At 37.7% G+C, this 23,951-nt stretch overlaps 1 protein-coding gene across 2 annotated transcripts in view; it reads right to left on the minus strand.

The window, feature by feature from the left end:
* DSCAM (DS cell adhesion molecule) overlaps positions 1-23,951 on the minus strand; it is a 460,003-nt gene that overhangs the window by 167,172 nt on the left and 268,880 nt on the right. For both annotated transcript variants that reach the window (XM_090122754.1, XM_031612462.2), the window contains 3 exons: positions 10,220-10,366; positions 4,438-4,716; positions 1,880-2,155 (listed from right to left, as the gene is read on the minus strand). In XM_090122754.1, the coding sequence (XP_089978880.1) occupies positions 1,880-2,155; positions 4,438-4,716; positions 10,220-10,366 (702 nt within the window). The remainder of the gene's footprint in view (positions 1-1,879; positions 2,156-4,437; positions 4,717-10,219; positions 10,367-23,951) is intronic.

Genomic DNA, 23,951 nt, shown 5'->3' on the forward strand with positions numbered 1-23,951 from the left:
ATAAATAACCTTATGCGATGAGAATGTTCAAATAATTTTTCTTGTTATCCGTGTCACAATGTACTCAGCCTCTACCAGGCAAATGAATAAAGAGAATGCATGGAGACGCAAACTTTGAGGTTTTAAGTAGGAAGCAGGATTAAATAACCACCTACCCAGAGAGCTCAGAGGAATAACATTTAGGAATGATGACACTCTGCTATTAGTCAGAAAGTTCCTTCTGAAATCATGTAATGCATGCTTTCCCTTGAAAATTATACTTTCAAAGCTGTATCTATAAGGGATTTCAATGTAATTGGGGGCAAAAGTGCAAGAGGCCACATGTCAAGAGCAACATGCAGAACACAGCAAGCATGCCAGAAGTTTGGACAACAGTTTTGTTAGCTACTGTCTGGTTTTAAAGAATCAAGAGGCAAGTAAGCTAACTTAACTGTCCTACAGTGTTAGCATCTGCAAGAAACAGAAGGAAAAAGCTATTCATTACCTAGTGAGGGGCCAAAGACACATGAAAACACATCTTGTACATGAAACTCTTTATGGACAACTCCTTTCAGTTTCATGCAGGCCAGAGGTTGCCAGAATAGGATTAACAAATCTCATGCTCTGTTTGAGCACACTATGTACTATATACTGCCTCCTTACAGACACTCTGCTTACCCTCGTATTTGGGGGGTCGAACCACAATAATACCCTTGGAAATCATAATTCTTATATTGCAATTTCAGTACAACATCGCTCTGAGAAAACAGGCATGATAGATACAAAGCCATTCCCACAACATGCTGAGTCACAGTAAAATTAAAAATAGTGCTGAAATATTCCTTTGCTTGCCAAATAGTGAAAATCATAAGGCACTACCATTCTCAGACTGCTGAAAGACCTCAGCATAGGAAGAGGGCATTTTGTTTGGTTTGATTTCATAATTTTCTCCTCTTTCTTCCTCTCCTGTTTCTGTCCCATCAGTTGTGTGACAAGTTTTTATTTATTTATTTATTTATTTATTTCCATCTCTGACTCTCTTCCTTTCCTTTGCTGTGTATTAGATACTGTCATCTCTCAGAAAACAAAACAACAGCAATAGGAAAAAAAGCTTTTTATCCTGAAAGAAAACTGTCACCAGACCAATAAATCTTTGAGTGTGCACACCATGTACCTCTGCCACCACTCCGCTTCTTCTTTTTTTTTTTTTTTAAATTCAAGTGACAAGCTTTTTTTGGAGATGAAAGCAGACACTATTTTCCCAGCAAGACCCAGGTGTCTTTGAAATCTTTCCTGCTGTTACTCTCTGATAACCTGCACTTTCTCGACATTGTGATAGATTATCAATATGCTCTTTAGGCTTTCTTAGTCACAGGAGATGGTTGCCGAGGTAACTTGGTCCAGGCAGGTAATCTCCTCTTTTTTCTGTAAAGACTAAAAATAGTGTCCATGCCACAACTGCACTACATTCTCATTAAGGAACTGGCTCTGTACAAACCGCTTGATTATCATGTGGAACACTGTGTCAGGTACTTAATATGATCTCTAGATCTTCAGCCAATATACCCAACTAGAAATGCCATAACAGGAAGGAAATGTCTGGTCCTGAATAGGGATCTCTTATCACATGCCCTGTTGAAAAGATAGTAAAAAAAAATCAACACCATCCTCTCTAAAAAAAAGGACCGTGAAGTCTGTTCAGGAGGGATATATTTTTCAAATCAATACCTTCCATCAGTTTTCTTCTCTTCAGAGTAGGGAGGCACAATAACCTCTGCTGACAGCTCAAAGGTACCCTCTTCTCTTGTTTAGAGCCTCCTGTACTTCACTTTACAGAAGTGTTGCCGAAGACAACATGTAAAACACGGAGATTAGAATCACTAAACAGGTAGTGACTCACCTTCTAATATTACTTGAACATAGTCTTGAGCGGACATCTTGTCCTTGCGCACAAAGCACTGGTATGCTCCACCATCACTCTTAGCCATGCCATCCATGATAAGGTTCTCCCGGTTGATCCCAGTGATCCGAACATTGTTACCAGGGTTAATGATTTCACCATTACGGTACCATGAGAGCTCCTGGTCCTCGGTTCCTGTCACACTGCAGGACAAGGACACTTGACTACCAACACTGCTTTTTACTTTCCGTGGGCTGATTGTGGCTTTTAGTGGTTCTGCAGATTTAAACCGAAAGAAGGGAGAGGGAAAAGAAAATAGAGAACATTAAGTATACATCTACATTTACATGAGAGTAACACCTTAACTCTCAAATAAGACAAACAACAAAAATCACATCCATACTCTTCTGGGAAAAAAAAAAAAAAAACAACCCAGCAATAAAACAAATTTTAAAATCCTCACAGATCATTGTGCTTGCTCTGAACAAGCATTTCCCCCATGAACATCCATGACACAAAACATAAGGATCAACCTACTTAACATATGATATAGTCCTCTAGACTATGCCTAAATGAATGGAAGGAACAGATCTATTGAGTAACAGCATTGCTGCTAAGTGGCAATCAATAGTACTATATCTTTTGGAAGAGTAGGATATTACTTTGAATTAGTTCAGTGTGGACTTTCGTACTGGTGTATTAGATGCATTTCTGAATATCATCTTCTGGTTTCATTTCCTCCAAAAGGAACATAGTTAACAATATCTAATGTGAACAATTGTTTTTAACAGTGGATGGTACATACTAAAATGTTAACACCAGATGCAGTCATAAACATCTGTGTGATCTATCCACATGTAAATGCTTCTTTGTGTGGGCTCACTAAATTTTCTGCTTTCACACAGAAAGACTTCAGTATTTTCAAGTCAGTCTTAAAATGGAGTAGAACCTAGGTAATAATATGTGTTTTATATTGCAACAAAAGAGGATGAAAAAAGTTGAAAAAAAAAGTCATAAACATACATATTTATCCCATTTCCTAAAAGTTACCGACACTCCTGAATGCAGAGCTGATCTCATGTTTTGTATATTTTGGTTTAACATCTTTATAAAGATAATGGACTTTGGTGAAATATATATTCATATTTGCTTCTTGTGTAGGTTCAATACTACCTCTACCACTAAGAAAAAAATGTGTAACATATTTCCTTTTTCAGCTGTGGATAATCAACACTGATGTCATCTCTCATAATAAATATGTACTATTCTACTTTTTTTTTTTGCCAACGTACATACACACAAATGCATGTATATTCCTACATAAAAAATCATTCACTTTACAGAACATTTTATAACACAAAAGTTGCAATAAATCTTTACTGCTTCTCCAATATATATTGCCAAAAATTACTGATCCACTGTGAACAGAGGCCTGGAAAAACACACACATGTCAATGACTTCCATCCTTCCAGATCATAGACTCTTATGCAATAGCCTTTTTCTCCAAAAGGGTTCAGAGCAATAACTAATCTGTGATCATATGCACGTTACAAGTCACTGGACATCTCTATATTTACTATACGCAGGTCTGAAAGGCTCAAAACTGTGAACAGCCCATTAGTACCACCAACATCTTAGAGACTAAAGAAAGTGATGAGTATCTTCCGTTACATAAAAGAATAAACACTGTTTTCTCCAAGTTTTTCTTCCTGCCAACCTCATGAAAAGGCTATCTACTTGCTGGCTGATCAGTAAGTCCATACAAAAAACACATCACTAGGATCTGAGGATACTTTCAGTACTACCAGCAACTCCATCACAATGTGTTTCTGAAAGTCTTACTTTTGTGTCATACACGACAAACTGAATTTTAATGAGCATAAGCTCATTAGTTGTAACTCTTAAATTATTGATCTTTAATGTTTGTTTTATTCTGCCCAAATCCATCACGTGTAATTATTGGTGAAGACATTTTAATGGTCTGAACTGTTCTTTCTTTCCAGTTTGCTAGCTGTGCTACACAGGTGGAAATGTTAGTTCACAAAGTGTAATTTCTATTCTGGGAAATAATTTCTTTTTAACAATAGAGGAATAACACTTTTCCAGTGCAGTGCTTCTGAGTAATAATTATCTTTGCTAGAATTTGTGAAACATTCAGAATATTCACACATGAATACTCAACTAAGAGGAGGTATGAGTATTCAATATTACTGAACAGCATGAGTCATGGCAACAAGAATTTGGTAGCTTTATTCATGAGAACATTTGCAATTTCTTTTTAAGCATCCAATTGAAGATTCTAAATTACATATCCTCTGTGTGATAAATTATATAGCTACATTATAAATTGCATCTATTTGCACTTCTGATCGCTCAATTGTCCAACTAACTCATCTCCCTAGAGTCTAATTTCTAACGTTGCAAAATTCTGAGAAGTTTAAGCATTGCTAAGGTAAAGTAACAAAATGGAAGGTACAAAAAGATATAGCAACATCTTCCCACATGCAAATGTCCAGGCAAGAAGCAGTGCAAGAGCTTCAGTCAGTCCAAAACTTACGTTTTACATATAGTCGCCCTATCATCTCGGCAGTACCATAGTTGTTCCACACCTCACAGACATAGTTGCCAGAGTCTGAGGGACGCGTGTTCTCTATCAGCAGACCTGTAACCGTCTGCCGAAACCTGCTGTCAGGCTCCCAGGGAACGTTGTCCTTCAGCCAACGATACTTTGGTGTGGGGTGCCCTGATGCTTTGCAAGGCAGCTCCACTCGCTGTCCTGCCATGGCTTTACGGTGGTCAAACCCATCTAGAATAGATGGAGCTGAATTCGCTGGATCTGAAAGAACAGAGATTTTCAATGGGAACATTCAAATTATTGCATTTACTAAGTACTATGTCAATATTTATTCTCCTGCCTTTTTGACTCTCTAGTCCAGTGTTTTACGTACTACAGCTTGCTACCGTGCCCCAGTCATCAACCTGAAATATCTCAATGGTGATGGATGGGATCCAGCAGCACATACTATTAACACACCTTATGACTACTAGGAAATCTTCCCATTGGATTTTTTCCAGGTGGCAACCATTTCTCTGGTCATCCTTCATATCCACTATGAGAAAAATGAAGCACCAAAAATGTGTTGCCTGACCAATTACTACAGTTATCCTTCCACTACTCAATTAGAGTGAAGCCAACACATTCCCCATATTTCTTGGTTGTCTGAAGGCTTTAAATTAAGGCACAGTTGTTTACATGTATGCGTGACTGCAAACACTTTGTCCTTTTAGTGGTCATTGACTTAACTGGCTCAGGTACTGCTCACAAGGAAGATGCAACAGATCCTTGTCAGGAGATGAAGAGATTAAATGAGCAATCTAGCTATACTGGATAATTGCAGCCTAAGCTAGTTAGTTTAAAATCTTAGCTGTATCTACATGAACTCATTTCACCCATGCATCTTCCACAGACCTGGGAGGATACACATGTGAGCCAAATATCTGTACTGCATTAGTTAGAGGCACTATGCATGTTATTGTATCAATCCAGAAACTCAAATTTTGATGCTAAATGAATGGGCTAAGTAAATTTTATGTGGATAGCTAAGTATAACTCCAAATGCTGAGTTCAATTAAAGAATAACCACAGATTTTTTTCTGTTCTGTAGTTGAGCCATTAAGGGCAACAGCACATTCAGTTTACAGTAACTTACTGCCTGTCTCATCAGAAATATGTCAGCCAGTAGTTAAACAGATGAATTTGCATGCATCAGTAGCCACTGGGTTCATATTTGGCATGGAGGAATTTATTTTTTAGCTTGCCATGCTGTTTACGTCTGGCTTAGTGAAGCAACATGCTGCCAGAATGCTATTGGAAAGGCCAATGTCAATTTGACTAATTGATTAGCCAGCTCCTTTTTCCCCTTTGGGATCATGAGGCATCTATGCTCTCAGTGCACAGATTTCTCTGTGTAGCCTGAGGAATTAACTCCATAAAAATGTAAGTACGCGTGGAATTACAGCTCTGGCTGTTAGGAAGAATACATCTACATAAAGACAGCTTCTTTAGTTGAAAATCACAATTAAATAATGAAAAAGTAAAACTGACTTTTAGAGTTATTGCCTGTACATTACTACTCAAAACTCCCAGTACTGTTGTATTATCCCAACATGTTTTTAACTTCAAAAGACTGTATGGAGGACATATGTGGTCCCATTTGCAAACTCTTAAGTATGAATATATGAAATACCACATGGACTTCAAAACAGGGTAGAGGTCACCAGGGGAAAAACTAAGGTAATACTGAGGAAAAGATGTGGCTAACAAACATCACGTGTTGACAGTTTCCTAGTTTTCTGCAGAGAACCACACTTGCGTCAATGCCAGGCCCAGGTAAAGTGTGTCTATACCTTGAATGAGAAGCTGGTGGTGACAGCAAAGCAGCATGCCTGGCTCCCATCCCTAGGCAGAAGCCAGGAAGGCCAGGAAAGCTGCCTCTGGAGGTGGGGGGCAATGGCAGTAGCTGCCTTGGGAAGCATGTCCTCTCTCTGCAACTACCATTTCTTCCCTTTCAAGAGAAACCCACCCATCCTCAGGTCATCTTTTCCAAATTAATATCATTTTGTTTTTTTCCTTCATAAACTGAACCTGAGCAGGAGTAAGCCAGACTGAATCCCCATTTGCAGAAAAGCTGAACTGACATTTGTGTACATTCTTTCAAAGCTTTGAGATGGATTTTATGGAGAAGATATTTCACATATATTAAGAGAAGCACAAAACGTAACTCAGGTGACTTGCTTTCTTACACTATCTTCTTATATACTTAAATAGATGATTAAAACATCTCTTTAGGATGTCCACGGAAGAGACTTCTGGTTAGAACTCATACATAACATATATTCTAGTTTAGTAAATAAAAAGAAAAAAAGCACTAAAGAAACACCAGGATTCATATACAATTATCTCCAGTGAGGCAAATGCTGAAGTAACATATCCCAATTACAATATCTGATATGGACTGTATTGAATGATTTTTTTTACTGTGCTTCAACACTCAGCAGCAAATGACTTCTGACAAGGACAAAGGGGAAAAAAATGAGGCAAAATACTGTTATGCATGCTAAAATGTTCTCCTTTGCATCTTTTCATAAGGACAAAGCAAGAAATTCATTATGCTTTCAATATTGTGGGGTTGTTTTTTTTTGTTTGTTTGTTTTTGGTTTTGTTTTTTTGTTTTGTTTTGTTTTGTTTTTGTTTTGTTTTGTTTTGTTTTTTGAGGATGGAAGGTTAGAAGGAATTCAAGAGTTCAGAAGCTGGAATTCATGGCTGGACAAAATTATTTTTGGAAATGCACACTATAATGGGCATTAGGGGAATATTCTTTAGCACATTATTTGTCCTAGATTTTATTTTGAAAGACCACATGATTTCAAAGATATGTTCTTACTGCTAATGCAATTTAGAATTCTGCTTTAGACATAGGCATACTAATCATCCAGATTTGTATTTTCTCTTATATACACATTCCCTTCTTCACTCTTTCAAACAGTCAATAAGCTTAATACTTCACTAGAAAATATGGCCAAAAGAATAAAATCAATACCCACAAAAAGATTTAATCTCCAATTAAGCTAAGAATATTTATGGCTGTAAAAGCAGGGAAAAATTTAAGTCTTGTGCAAGTGGACCTTCCACAAGGTCCACTATGTTCATGGATTCTCTGATCTCAGTTCTTTAAGGACTCGCTAATTTAAAACATAATAAATTCCACTGAAGATAACCAAACAAAAAGTGTTAGAGAAGTATTAAGAGTCAAATTCTGCTCATAATTGCTGTACAGAGCTCAGGATAGCTCTAATGGAGAACAATTAATCCCACAGAATTCAAAAAGGCAGCTATTGTACACAGGTAACATTTCTTATTTTGTTTTTGTCTGTTGAAGGGACCAGAAGAGGCAAGTCCGGAGAGGGCAAGTCTTTTAGAGTGCTTATTATGAATTATAAACAATACTGAGCTTTCAGTTTTTTCCTTTTGTTCAGTGAAATAACTAAAATTTTCCTATGGTAACCATGGTACAAGCCTAATTTTATTTATGTTACCACTGGCTCAGCCTTAGTATGATTTCATACAGAAGCAGACCATATTATGGAGCCAGCTAGAAGGACAGGATCCTGCCTATTCTTATAAGACCAAAGCAGGAAGACTACTGTGCAGAAAAATAAAATAAAATAAAATAAAATAAAATAAAATAAAATAAAATAAAATAAAATAAAATAAAATAAAATAAAATAAAATAAAATAATTCTTTATCTGACTGCGAAAAGGAAAAGCCAGAGTTTTGGCCACCGGAGACAGAAATCAAGGAAGAAAGGATCTGAATGGTAAGTGATTCTAACCTGATCAATCACACTATTTTTAGCATTAGCATCTTTAAGTACTAATTTATGTGTTCAGAAGACTCCAAAATATTTTGGCAACGTTCATACTGGAGGAGGGCAGGAGGTATATTACTTATACAAGTCCTTGTGCTCACCTCTGACTCCCTTAGGGCTCTCAAGCAGAGAATAGAGAATTGAGACCTAATTGCCGGGTTTGTTTGTTTTCTGATAAAAAGACTAAAAAATAAGAGGATAACATCAAAAGGAGAATGCTGCAGCGTTAGGTTATGAAGGTCCTCAGTTCAAGAAAGACAGGGAACCTCCTAGACAAACTCCAATGGAGGGCCACGAATACGATTAGGGGTTCTGGAGCACCTCCCTTGGGAGGATGGGGTGAGAGATCTGGGACTGTTCAGACTAGGGAAGAGAGGGCTGACGGGATCTTATCAATGCTTGTAAATATCTAATGGGTGGGAGCCAAGTGGCTGGGGCCAGGCTCTCTTCATTGGCAGCCAGCCATAGGACAGTGAGCTCAAACTGGAGTATAGGAAGTTCAATCTGAACTTGTGACAAGAAAAAAATTTACTTTGAGGGTCTCAGAACACTGGAACAAGCTGCCCAGAGAGGTTGTGGAGTCTCCTTCTCTGGAGATTCTAAAAAACCACCTGGATAATTTCCAGTGCTAGCTATTTTAGGGAACCTACTTCAGCAGGTGATTGGCCTTAATGATGTCCAGAGGTCCCTTCCAATCCCTAAAATTCTGTGATGCTGTGATATTCTGGCAGAGCAGTAGGATTTAGTTATAGTGAAAAGGAGAAAAACCTCTGTGAGGCATTCAGTATGATGGTGAACTTGTCTTCTATAATGGAAAAGAGAGAGGAGAGAGTATACTGTCAGCTGACTTTGTGGATCAGAGAATGAAAATATGCAAATACCTGTCACAGGCATCTAGCAGATGTGGAAGATGGAGAGAAAAGCTATTTCTATACAGATGTATTTGAGAGTAAGTTGCAAACTCATGCCTAGGGGCTGCTTCTCCTTCTCACCTCACCCACAAATGGCACCTTCTCTCACTAAGAAAAAATGAGGAGAAGGGAAAATTGAAGAAATATCATATTGACAACTCAAGTGTTTTGCTATGGGAGGGACAGGGTGATCCTTCTTCACACATACAACAATCGGTAGATGATTTAAATTTAGAAGAAAATATGAAAACCCCTCAGTTACCTTCAAATTTTCCTGTTGCACTAGGCCATTTGCCTCCCACCAGCCCTCCTGTTTATCTGCAGCACCCTGAGTGTCCTGGGCCTAGTCACATTTCTCTTTAGGCTGGAGACTCCTGGCAGCAGGAGAAAACACTATTTGCACTGAGGAAGGAGCATTTGAAATGAAAAGGAAGGCTGAAATGCACCTCAGCTAACCTGAGATGCCTGCAGCAGAAATACCTACAGCTGAGCTAAATGACCTGAGCTCCAGCTGTGGTTAACAGAGAGAGATAGGCATCATGGGGTGATTCATCTCACCCCAATATGGGCAGCTGAAGCAGGCCAGACACATTACCACTTAAAGTGTCTGTGTGCCTGTGCATCCCCTTCTGTTTCAAAAGGGAGGCTAAGGGGACTAGATACTTTCACAGTGAATGTCTACCTTTAATGGGATAAATCCCATCCACAGTCCTTTCACAAAGCACTCTAACCCTACTAAAATTCACTGTACTAAGTGCCAAAGTGAAGCCGTACACAACCTGCCCTCTGGAAATACCTACTAACAGTAGGAAAACAGAAAAAGAAAAGGATTTTAAAACCGAGAGAAGCAATAACCTCACAGTGGTCCAATTTACCTTCCATTTGATAGAAAACTTGGTTGCTGGTGCATATGGGCACAAGATCATGCTTTGCCAGTTCAGCACACTAGAGATAGGCATATACAGTACTTATTTCAACACAATATTTATAAGGCAGTACCTGATACAAAAAGTCTTGCACTGTTGCTTTGTCGTGTTTCTCCAGTGTATCTGTGCCTTGTGATACATCGGTAGTTGTACAGTCCATCTTCATTCTGTACGTCTAAAATATACAAGGCTCCCGTGGATGTGATGAGAAATCTAGGTCCTGAAAGACACAAAAATTTGCAGCATTTAAAATATCTGCAAGTTGTTAATGTGTTCTGCTTCCTCACACTGGAGGAGGGAAGATGCAGGCTAGAGCATTCTGAAGATTTTGTTGACAGAGTCTAGAAGCAAGAAAAGCCTACTAGGTCTGCTCACTGCAAATGCATATAGAGATATGAATACCCATACTTCTTACTAAAAAGAAAAGGATCTGTAAGGAAAATGTGAGGAATGAAAAAAAAGAAGGGTATGAAAAAAAGAAGGGTATTCGGGTACATATCGCAATTACAAAACAGCATCCAAGAGGTATCTGAAATATAATATAAAGAATTGAAGCCACCTTAATTTAACACAGTAGAGTGACATGGTAATTCACTATAAGAAATGTACACACTAGAAGAGTTGCAGTTTGTAATTAGAGTAACACAATGTAAGCAGGTACAGAGGCTCTGCATCTCAAAGAAGGGCTTTAAAAAACCATACAATCATGGAATGTGTTATCTAATAATATAGGATTTTATTTTACTTCTGTTGTTGTTGTTGTTTGTTTGTTTAAATTCTACACAGAGAGGTTTATTTCGGGAAGAAAAATAAGTCCAGGAAGACAGTTACTTTTTAAAACTGAACAAGGCTGATATGTTCAGGGCCAGCATTTTTCCCAGTGTTCATTCATAATGAAAATAACGTACCTGAAATTCTCAGCAAATACGTATTTTTTATGACTGACTCCAGAACATGTGGAAAATGTCATGGTACATATGTATACACTTGCAGTTTTGATCATTTGACAGCTGCACAGGTACATCTGTTCTGTTGTAGATGCTTGTTCTAAGGTCAAGGACACAAAAAAGCCAACCTCTACATTTGCTCTAAAGCTTCTCCCATAGTAGGACACGTGGAAAATAATGTGGTTGGAATGTATTGCAAACTTAAGCTTCACAACTGACCACTTCTTTCTTTTAAAAAATACTGAAGTCTAAGCTATGTATGGTTTTCTAAAACTCTCGCACTAAAGAAAATATACAAAAGGGAAAAATGGAAGAAAAGATAACAATATCTTAGTTATTTTTCTCTAAGTATCTGATAGCTGTTAAAACATATATACCCATACATATGTATTATAAAATATCCGTCTCCCAAACTGAGGGAGAGAATACACAAAGATGAAACACATATTCAGTAATATGCAGTAAGCAATATTTCTTTTTCTTCAGTGCTCCATTTGAGCAATGACTTCTTAATAATTAAGTGTAGTCAAGGTGCTTGCTGACAATTGCGTCAGTGGGAAAGTAATCTGGCAGATAAAAGACAGAAAGGAAATGGCATCATTATGGAAAGCAATCTGCTTTAAATCACTATCTAAAAGACGTGGAAAAAAGCCTGCTTAGGACAAGACTGACCCTTAAAACACAGAATACTGAATAAAGCAACCTCACCCACCTCTCTCATTGTATGCATACTGAATTACAAAATAGCCATGCCTGTGACTTATCTTGGCTGATCCTCTTCTCCTCAAAGTCAAAGCGCAAGCATGGAAGCAGTCAGGTCCTACCTTTGGAAAAGCACATGCCACGCTGCACATATTCTTTTAAAGTACCTGCTTTGTTCTAACAGCCTGTACCATTAATAAGAAATGTATGAATAAAACAAATCCCTGGTATGAAGGAATGAAGACGCTGAGCTACTAAGTGCTACCAAGGGGCTGAGGTGGGTAAGGACAGACCTGAAGGAAGACTTGAAGGCAACTGCGCTTTCCCCAACCATGAGCTGTCAGTGGATAGTAATACTGTATTCCTGCCTAGGGGAGTGAGTTACTGGCTGGGAGGTTGTTTCCTCTTATATACAGACCATATTGATATAATTTGCCCTGAAAATTTGAGTGCTTGCATACCAAAAGCTTGTGTTTCAGCATATTACTTGGAAATAAATGTTTGGTTGAGCATAGCAGGAAAAGCATGTGAGTAGATAATATTATTTGTTTCACAGCCAGGTGTCTGAAGTGCAGCATTGTAGAGGTGCCCACACATGAGAAAAGCAAAGCTATCCTGCATCTTAGAATATGCTCTGTTGTTATATTTCGAGGAAACAGTATGTGCCATAAATGGGTTTATTCAACAAAATGTTCTACCAAGCTTCTGAATTACTAACAAGTTATTTATTTTCTAGTCTGAAAAATAGCTTGGCTTGACCAAAAATATTAATCACATTTTCTACAAATAACTGGCAGCTAACAGCTACTAGCAACCAGAAAACATCTGGACCACAAGATTGCAGACAATTGGCCAGTGCATCCCACAGCCATCATAGGAATGCTCTTAACCCTCTAATAGTCATACAGCTCAGTTTCAAATCCACAGCTGATGGTAATTCTACCTCCTCTTAAGGAGGCAGCATTGTGTCAATTAACAAAGAGGTAATACTACCTGATAGTCAGAGAACACGTTTATTTTTTGTGATTCTTACAGTACAAGTCCTAAATATAGCAAACCTTGCGCAGAGTGTTTCTTAGTTTTCCCTTCACAGTTTCCAATTACTCAAACATAATCACTCGGCCTATTTCACCTCTTCTCCTCATCACATACGTACCCTCCATCTGTATCCTTTACAAGGTTTACCTTCACCACCAGTTCTATGTAAGAAATAATATTTGGAGCTGTGGTGTGAAAACCCTGGATTATTTGATTCATGTGTCACATGCAGATTCTACACAGCTAAAATATTCAAAAAGCAAATCTACCTTTGCCAAGAAACATATTACAAGGACTAAAGGTAATTAAAACATAGTTGTCCCCCTTGGTCTGCAGGCAGCACAAAATCACAGTTTCTGGAGACAGGAATCACAATTAAGGACTTTACTAGGGGTTAATGCTAGGTATGCAGCAAAGGCAATCTCTTCTTGCTTCTCCTTCCAGCTGTGTGAGCATTACACAGCACTGTATTTCAGACAGCACAGCCATGTCAAATGTGTGCTTGCCCACAGCAATGCCACTTGCCTGGCAGGGCTGCCGAACAGGAGCTGTACACACGGTGCAGACATCCTCTGGAGCCCAATCAAGACTCAGATCAGATTTTTTAAGCTGGGGTGGATATGAGTAGAGAGGCTACACAGGTGATTTAACATCACAGGACCAGGAAGACATGTAAGTTAAGAAGCTGCTAGTGAGATGATTGCAATATGTCTGGTCCCTCCAGTAAACCTGCACAGATTGTGCATTTGTACCAAGCAACTGGAAACAAAACAGCTGGGAAGTAGAAATGAGCATATTGTACAATGGCTTCACATAACTTTCTTTTCCTGGGCTCCAATTTCAGCTTTGCTAAATAAACATAATTCCAGTTCTACAAAGAGTCACACTAATGGAGACCACTAGTAAGCACAAGTTTAAGATGGCACAAACATGTCCAAAGCTTAAGAATGAATTCCATTCTCCACACTTTCCTAAAACTTGCAAAATTTTCAGTTTTGTGCTATACAGGCTATCACTCTTAGGATAAGCTTCTCACAAAGGATCATAACTTCCCTTTTAAATGCCAAAAGTACACTTCCTCAGTACCTCAACACAGCAAACATTGCTCTCACTAATGCATGCAGTGGAATCTGAGCTAAGGAAACACATGGAGTGGCTACTGCCATGCTGAAGGCTGTACACAGAATTGTGGGTTACCTCTAGCTCACATAATACTGCCTCACATTTGCAGGTTTCCAGGCGGCAAGCTCCCTCAGGTGCAATTACATATCTGATTCTCTGGGTCAACCAGTGCTGGTACACTTACTAAAAGTTTGCCACATATTAAAAGTGGTTTGTGAAAGCAATGCAGAGCCAAGAACTTGTTCATTGTAACCCTTCCATGTTTTCTAGAGAAGTTAGGAATGTACTTCAGCTATCTAACACTGCTTAGATCGTTTTTTTTCTGTTGGAAATTACTCAGGCAATTGTATAATAAAACCTTCACTTAATGCATTAGCTACAGAATTTGTCTCACCCTCTTTAAAGATAACTGAAAATAAATAGTTATTGCCACATGCCAGATGTTATTCTACAGTGTACATTTCTCACAAACACACATTATATATAATTGCAGGGCTACAGCATTTTCTTTTCCTCTCTTCTTAATATATTTTGCATACTTATGTAATGCTTTAATAACCAACTCCTACTGTAAAAATGCTAGACAGAAAAGATGACAGAAAAATAAAAGGAGAAATGCATGTAATTTCTGTCATCTTCTAAACGGAGAGTATTTTCATTAAAAACGACAGGCTGTCAACTGTGACAAAGCTGAAATGTTGAGCGCTCTGTGTTCTGTACTTCAAGAAGTGTTTAGAAAAGCACCAGGATGGGGATCGACAAGCTTTTATTACCCTGTTGATCTATGGGAGTGTTCTGTTCTTGAAGCGCATTTAATTTAATTGCTCTCCCTTTGCTGTAACAAAGTCTAATTTTTTTGACTTACCTACTTAGTATGCCAAATAAGGATTTTTTTTTAGTGGAACATCCTTTCAGATAAACTGAACTTTCCATTTGTTTGGCTGTAGGCAGACTTCAAGGGTGGAAGACAGAGAAGCCTCCTTCACAACAAGTAAAATGAACAGTGTCAAAATATCTCTCATAATTCCCATTTATTACTCTCTCTCATAAATGTTTATATTAATGCTTTGAAAACTTGATTATAATAATTTCAGAATCTGATTTCCAGATGTGCTGAGAGCTTACATCTCTTTTGGTTTTCATTGTTCGGTGTCTTTGAAGACCTGGCTCTAAATCTGCAATGTCTTTCATTTAATGGCTTCAAAGGCCATTAAGTGCCCTTAAGACCTTTTGCCTTGCCTAGACTAGCATAGTAACACATTATTTTTTAAAATTCAAAGGTTTTACAAAGAAGCTTATTGAGATAAATACATCGATGGAATCCATCATTCTTTCTCCAAGGTCCCATGTGTCAGTAATACATAAAGTTGCCTTGTTGTGAGACTAAAAAAATTTACAGATCCAAAGACTAAAAAGAACCATTAAAGTCATTTACTCTCACATTTCATGCTTCACCCATTAACTCCTGCATCAAATCCATATCTGAAAGTTAAGCTGTATCTTTTTTAATAAGACACTGGTCATGATTAAAGACTTCTCGTAGTGGAGAGCATGTGATACTCCTGGCTAAATTATTCCAGTGGTTAATTATTCTCACTTTTCAAAGTTAGAGTACTGTTTGTGGTCTGTTCGACTTTGACCCCAGCTATTGGATCTTACCACGTTTTCATTAAAGATTTTACAGTCAGAAATCTTCTGCCCATTTAAATACATGAGGAAATTACGTCTTACACCATATTTCTCCTTAATTAGTTATATAAATTGAACTGAATGTGAATAATTCATATATTGAAATATTCCTGCAGTTTTTGCCCAGCACCTTAACAAGTTTTTGATGTTCTTTTCAGGTTTGGATTAGTTTAATTAACAGTTCTGATAATAATGAATGCAAAATGTCACTGTTCTCTTACACAGAGATTTCCTTTCATTTATGCATGTAGGAATTGTGTTAGTCCTCTTGTTGATGTTAACTTGCTTGAACTATTTATCAAAAACTTGGGTTTTTTTTCAGACTTACAAGACAGATTTCCTCCAATCTGCAGATACAACCTACTGTCTTCCTTTCTTGATACTAGTATTGACTGTATGAAAAGCTATGTGTTCAAATAAGACATCTTTATCATACAATCCAATCTTCCTACTTAAGTCAATAAACCATACGTTGATTTACCATTACAACAACATTTGTGCAATTAGTGTACTTTATCAACCAGTATTTTCTTAACTATTTCCTTTACTTTTTGCTGAGTAAATAACTGGCTGGATGACCAGGCCCACAAAGTGGTGATGAATGGAGTTAAATCCAGCTGGCAACTGATCACGAATGTTATTGTCAGTAGGATGAAGTTCAACAAGACCCAGTGCTGAGTCCTGCAGTTTGGCCACAACACCAGGCAACTCCACAGGATTGGGGCAGAGAGGCTGGAAGACTGTGTGGAAGAAATGGACCTGAGGATGTTGGTCAATGCTCGGCTGAACACAAGCCAGCAGTGTGTCCAGATGGCCAGGAAGGCCAACTGCATTCTGCCTTGTATCAGAAATAGTGCTGCAAGAAGGAGTAGGGAAGTGATCATCCCTTTGTACACAGCTCTGGTGAAGCCACAACTCAAGGGCTGTGCCTCTCACTACAAGAAAGACATGAAGGCCCTGGTGCATGTCCAGAGAAGGGCAACAAAGCTGTGAAGGGTCTGAAGCGCAAATCTGATGGAGAGAAGCTGAAGGGATTGGGATTGTTTAGTCTGGAGGAGGCTCAGGGGAGACCTGTGATCAGCCTCTTCCCCCATGTAACTAGCAATAGGACAAGAGAGAATGCCCTCAAATTATGCCAGGGGAAATTCAGGTTGGACATCAGGAAAAATTTCTTCTCCAAAAGAGTGGTTAGGTGCTGGAATGGGCTGCCCAAAGAGGTGGTGGAGTCATTGTCTCTGGAAGTGTTCAAAAAATGTTCAGATGTTGTACTAAGGGACATGTTTAGTGGGGAAATATTAGTGGTAGGTGGAGAGTTGGATTGTATGATCTTAGACGCCTTTTCCAATCTTGGTGATTCTATGATTTGAAATTACATTCATTAAATGAAATTTTATGTTTTCATCTGAGATATTATAAGATAATTTTGTTTTGAAGATATATATTTCAAAGCAGTAAAACTCTGAAGAGAAGAAAGAGGGAAAAGAAGGAAACTGGGTCATATCTAGGATTGATCAACCTCAACCAAGGGCCCCAAATCCTATGACATTTTAGAGGCATACCTCTCATTTTACTATCTGCTGACTAGCACTCTAAATAACTTAGTGACTTCATTAAAGTTCAGTTGCATTTGTAAATCATGTATTCATTTCTCTAAGTGAGAAGAGGTCACATTAACAATTATGAAATTGCTCTTATGTAAGGTTTTAATGCCTTCCATTAAACTGTATGATATCAGAGATTAAAATAAAATTTTACAGGTCTTAACAATAAGTTAAAATAATTCTGTTTAGGTTTTCTATGTGAAATTGTTCTCATGTATAATTCATAAGAAAATGTGAACGCTTTCCTGTAGAATGAGTGTAAAATATTCTTGTATGAAATTGATAATATTTTGAAAATTGTAACATTAATTATTTTTCTATCGTGCTTTTTTTTTTCCCCCCCCCCAGCTCGCTGTTAGTCTTTAAACAGAAGCAATGGTATCCTTGAGATGGTTTTAAAAATTGTATTTGATTTTCATTTTGTTGGAAATGCATCTTATGGCATTATGTTATTGCTGCCTAAATTAGGTTGATAAAAATTAACAGAACAGATGGCTGTTCCAATCTTGTGCAAAATGATAATATAGAACAAATAAACTTTTATCAGCTGTACTTGTCTCCCCCACTGGATAGAACTGCTTCTGCTGGCAAGTTTCTAGCATGACCTGTGCAAGCAAGGGGAGAAACCTTCCCACAGAACCAAAACAGAGAGTAACCTACCACAGTTTTATAGCACTGCTGCAACATCATTCTCAAAGCAAAACAATCTGCTGCTTTGGGCATGGAAAATGTGCTATAAGCATCCATCCTGAAACAGTATGCTGAAGTCACTGACCTGCCAGTGTTCTACATAAATAAACAAACCAAAGTTCAGATGAAGAAATAGACATGTGTAGGGAAGGAGGAAGGTAAGGATTTCAGTTTTCCAAGTACCACTCACATAATGTTTTCAGCCTACATGAAACACCTGGAGTGTTGCTCACAGTAGGTGGTATAGATGGTTCAACCATGGCTACACTCCTCCGTGCAGGACAGCCTTCCCTTTTAGAGATGTAGCCAAGCTTACAGGCCCCACTAGCAGACATTGCAGAGAATAAAACTAATTTTTCTGTCCCCTCATATTCTCTCAGGTCTGGGGTCTACAGAGTCCCCATTAGGGACACAATCTGCAGTTAACTTTCAGTAGAACAGGAGCAGGAGAGAAACTGCAGTATAGCCCTGCAGCCCGGGGCCAATTAACTTCCTTAACGAATTACACTGACTTAGACCTCTGTGTTAGCACCTTTGCCCCTCAGGCATACCTGTTGAATTAAGAAATACTTATTTGCACTACATGGCCTAGTTCTTAACTCTCACAGATCTGGATTTTGGTAACTGGAGATGCCACCATGACTGCAACTCACTTTCCGGATGAAAAAGTCAGTCACAAAGTTTCTCAGGTGCCACCAGAGGGAGATGTCACTCATGGGGAATTAAGGTCTTTGATTCCCCAATCTATCCTGATACAAGGAAAAAAAGAAAAGCATAAAAGCCATGAGAATTGGCTGCTGGCACATTAGAATTGCTGTTCCAGACACCTTAAAGTTCTTGGAAATACATTCATGTCATTAGACTGAGCCTGTAGGTCCGAAGCTTTCTTCAATTCCACAGCAGTAAGCATTTCCCCTTTTCCTTATGTCAACCTTCCCCCTCAGAATTAAACTCGAGTATTTATAAAGCAAGTTAGAAGCCTCAAACGAGTCATTTTTTTTCTCTTTTTTGTGGGCAAATAAGCTTTTGTGTTCAATAAAAAATATCTGAGGTTAACTTTCCGCAAAAAGTTGAGGACATTTATGAAAGTTTCCAACATCATGGCTGACACGGTTCTAATTGTAAGACAGACTGATTCTTAACTTTCCAAAATCTGTGTAGCTCAAAAAATATTATTTAAATATATACATATTTAAATATGTAAATTATTTAAAAATATGTATTTTTTTTTCTTACACCATTGCTTTCTTACACCTCCTTTCACCCCCCTCATGCCCTCTACCTCAGACAGATCCCCACTCAGGAAACCTCTATTATATCGGCAGCTCAATCTACTTCAGAAGATGCAAATAAATCAGTTACTGATCTGCTATCCCACCCCTCAGTAAGTGGAGGCCAGAGATGCTCAAAATATGGAAGATCTAACACCATCATCATCACCATTTCTCTAAAATACCACAAGACAAAAGGAACAAAGTCATAAAATATTTTCTATTGCATACTGAAAGTAGAAAAGCTAAAAGAGGTAAAGTTAACATACAAGTTATTATTATTACTTTGGCACCTACACTTTTCATGACTATTAGGGACCAAAATTCTATCTTTGCATATCTCTTAAGAAAATGGATTTAGTCATATCTTGATATCATGGCTTTTACTTCTCCATTCCAAAATGATTTACTGTCTTTTATACTTGAGATTGCTCTATAGCTACATTTTTCTAATCTCACTTAAACTTCTGCATGCAGAATTACAATTCTAGGACAATAAACTTACCTATTTCTTTAATATAAAGTGAGATAAAATTTAAGTGAAAGAGAGAGATTGAGAAAGAAAAAAAAATAAAGAAAGCAGCAGAAGAAATAAAGCAAAAAATAAAAGGAGGGAAGAAAGGAGAAGAAGAAAGAGGGAAATAAAGCTCTAGTTATGGATTTATAAACTGAGCTGAGATGGTTTATCTGCTGACTCCATTACAGAACTGCCATAGGAACCATGGTTGTTCGACACTGGATTCAACGCTGGATTCAAATTCAGACAGGATGAAACCTAAACACAATGTTCAAAAATCGAAACTGGTTCTGCAAGTTGTTGGTATCATTATTCATGGTTTCAGTTGCTTTAAATGCAACTGTAGTACGAGTTCATTTGTGTTTCTGTAACCAGAGAACAAGGAAAGACATATAAGCATTAGTGTTATTATATGCACAATGGTATCATTTTCTGAATAAGTTTAGATGTTCACATAATGGCCATTCTGAAAACCAAATTCTTAGATTACACACATCAGAACACAGAGAGGATCATTTTATTGCTCCCTGCATGTATCCGAGGCTCCAAAATCATATTTCATGCCAACTGTCAGTACCAATTTCACTTATATTATGTATGCAGTGTTCAAGTTTTATGAAGGAGAAATAAACATAATCTTTTCTTTTAAGCAAAAATATTTACAGGAGCTGTATTTTTGTATACACAGACTATGTTTTGTTACTTGTTACTACTTAACAATTGAATAGAATAAGCGTGACTGATCACATAATGTTTAATTGTTCACCTTCTTGATCTATTATGAATATATTAGGCATGAGAAGCTACAGTTCTCTGCCCACTGTTGTTAACTGTCAGCTCTCCAGGATATTAAATAAAACTGCCATAATCTTTAATAAAGTTTTAGGTATGCACACATTGCTATAGAAGCTACTTTTCTCATTTCAGCTGGAAAGAAAGCAGATAATTTTAAATCACTAGCTAGCATTAAGCGCTCTGATTAAAGAGGTTTCAGTTTTGCTTGTGATATATAGAGTTGTCTAGAAGATAAAAATTTTTCTCTCAGGTTTTTGCTCGTGCATCCCGAATAAACATTGGCCTGCAGCTGACCAGAGGCTTAGCACTGATAAACACATGCTTTACTCTTTTCAACATCGAGAAACAACCTATCTCTCCTTCTAGCTGCACATAAATATAAACACAATAAAGAATTTGCTTTGTAAATAAAAGGAAAACCTCTGTCTTCTCTGGTCTGAACAGCAGTTAGTTTATGTCACCATCATCAAGTGTGCACCTTAATAGTTTATAGCTTTGAAGTCATTGTATATGCAGAATTCATACTGCTATAGACAATATGATCAGAATAAATCACAGCCTTGCATGCTCAGAATTACAGTTGCCACCAGCAGAAGAATTATTTTAACTAACTGCAAATAATCAATATTATGCTACATTAGTTAGAGCAGCTGTAGCTTTTTGGCTCCACATATTTAACCACTTTTATTCTCCAGGTAACTGGAGGTAATGAAGCATCTCAACTTGAAGGAACAGCTTTATGAGACAGTCAGAACAGTACTGGCTTCCCTTCCTGAAGAACTCTATTCAGAGATTCAGACATCTGAGTACTGAGAATTTTTATTTAAGGTGTTTGCTGTAACTAACAGACAAAGCTTCTATCCTAGTGTTTTATTACCCTATGACTTAAAATTAGGGAAACCCATACAGGTTAATTTGCCTTTAGGATAACTGTGCAGGAAAGAGCTATTTTATTTCTTTCTCAATTTGAAAATGAAAAATCATGTTGTCCTTCAGATAAAAATTATTGAAAATATTCGCTGTGGGAGGAAGTAACTTCACTAGGAATTCAATCTAAATTAAATAATTCCCTCCTGAGGCCCTTGGCCAGTCCCCTGGGGACAGCAGCCCAGTGTTCAGTAAATCATTTTTAAAAGGAAGAAAAAGCAATTAAGGATGCACATTTCTATCTTTCTCAACAAGATGCCAGAGTTAAGTCTATACAGCTACATTTCAACAGCTCTTTAAAATTATTATTATTTTTTTTAATTCCCTTACCATTGGCTGCATACTATTCTTTCTCTAGAAACTTGTCCCCTCTCACACACGTTGATTTTCACTCTGAGCACACTGTGCCACAGAATACAAGGGAAACCCGATTTTGTGATGGGTTTACCCTTATATAGGCAAAGCACAGAGCTTTATTTGATTTATGTACTTAACTTCATCCAGTTCTGAGTATTGCTGATACACTTGCATCTTTAAAATTGTCTCCTGTCAAGCTAGTCCCTTCTTTTAGAACTTGATATACATTTTCCTCAGTATAAAACGATACAGGAAATTTGCAGAGTCCCTGTAAAGCATAACATGTTAATTCCTGGTGAAGCAATGTTTTAAACAGAAGAGGCACAGAACCAAGATCACAATAACAGCAGCAGAAGCATGTAAATTCTGCTCCATATTGTATTCTGAAACAAAAGGACTCCTGCTGACTGTGATTCAATGAAATTACCACATAACGGAACATTAGAAAATCAGCAACTAAGTATTATACTAGATAAACCACACATACAATCGATAGGAAGGGAGAAAAAAAATCACCATTGAATTTGTATTGAAATAAATGCAAACAATTTCTACAGAATTTGATTCCAGGCTGTATTACATCAGGGTACAGGGACTTTATGCACAGAAACCTTACTTTTTGTGGATTACAAAGCTGTTAAAATGAGTGTGGCCAGCAGGTCGAGGGAGGTGATCCTACCCCTCTACTCTTCCCTGCTGAGGCCACATATGGAATACCAGGTCCAGTTTTGGGCTCCCCAGTTCAAAAAAGACAGGGATCTCCTGGAAAGCATCCAGTGGAGAGCCACAAAGATGATAAAGGGCTTGGAGCATCTCCCATATGAGGAAAGGCTGAGCAACACAAGTCTGTTGATCCTGGGGAGAAGACAACTGAGAAGGGATCTGATAAATGTTTATAAATATCTAAAGGGAGGTGGGAGGCAAATGGATGAGGCCAGGCTCTTCTCAGTGATTTGTAGCAATAGGACAAGGGTAATGACATAAAACTTAAGCATAGGAAGTTCCATACTAACACACAGAAGAACTTCTTTACAGTAAAGGTGATGGAGCACTGGAACTGGCTGCCCAGAGAGGTTGTGGATTCTCCTTCTACGGAGATATTCAAGACCTGTATAGACGCCTATATGTGACCTATTACAGGGTACTTGCTTTAGGAGGGGGTTGGACTCAATGATCTCCTAAAGTCCATTTCAACCTCTGCAAGTCTGCGATTCTTACAACATTTCCATAATCAAAGAGACTTTCACTGTAAATTTTAATGTAAGAAGGTAGGGTTATCATGCTGTTTATTTTCTGATCTTTGTCAGTTTAGTCTCTTTGCTAACATCTTTGGCAAAGTAACTTTTTAACAAGAGAAGAGTCCAAAGGCATACATTTTCAGTATGGATTAAATTCACAGTGTGGCTTATGCTGAGTATCAACTCAAGACTTCTGTGCTATATCAATCCAACTTAATTTCAAAGATATGTATAAGATAAAAATAGGAAGGATATACAGTTCCAGACATTCTCACAAAGATAACTTTGATTCTGTTTTATTACTTTCCTTAGACTGGCATCACAGAGAAAAATATCACTATAAGCGCAACATACATCATTCCTTAAGAATAAATAGTAGAGAGTTTTTAATTACTTTTATATTTTATGACCTGTTTAGAGAATCATGACTTGGAAGCCTTTATAGGCATCAGAATCTTTATCCAAACGTGCTTAAACACATTTCTCAGGTAATTTTCATCATTTGCATATTTTTAATTGATTGGGAAATGGAGACGGAATAAAACTGATTAATACGCTCAAAGTTTGTGGCAGATTTGGGAATCCTGTATCCCAGTACTGAGCTCTGAGCACTGAAGCCTCCTTTCTTACTTCTGATTTTACATGCTCTGCCCTGGCACCTGCCAGATACCTGTCAACCCTTTGTGTAGGATACCAGTTTAAATATGTGAAACTATGTTTGAGCTAAATATTACTACTATTCTACTATCTCAGTTGTCAGGATATTTGCAAGTACACTGTGCTCTTCTTGTTAGTGCTATTGTTCCTTTTGTATAAAGACCTCAAATCCAGACTTTTGCTAAAGTATTGTTTCAAGCAAGTTTGCATTAAACCTTCTTCTGCTTTTCCTTAGCTTAAAGATAGAATTAGTA

This window comes from Phasianus colchicus, chromosome 1, assembly GCF_987193195.1.
Source record: "Phasianus colchicus chromosome 1, bPhaCol1.hap1.1, whole genome shotgun sequence".
Classification (NCBI taxonomy): domain Eukaryota; kingdom Metazoa; phylum Chordata; class Aves; order Galliformes; family Phasianidae; genus Phasianus; species Phasianus colchicus.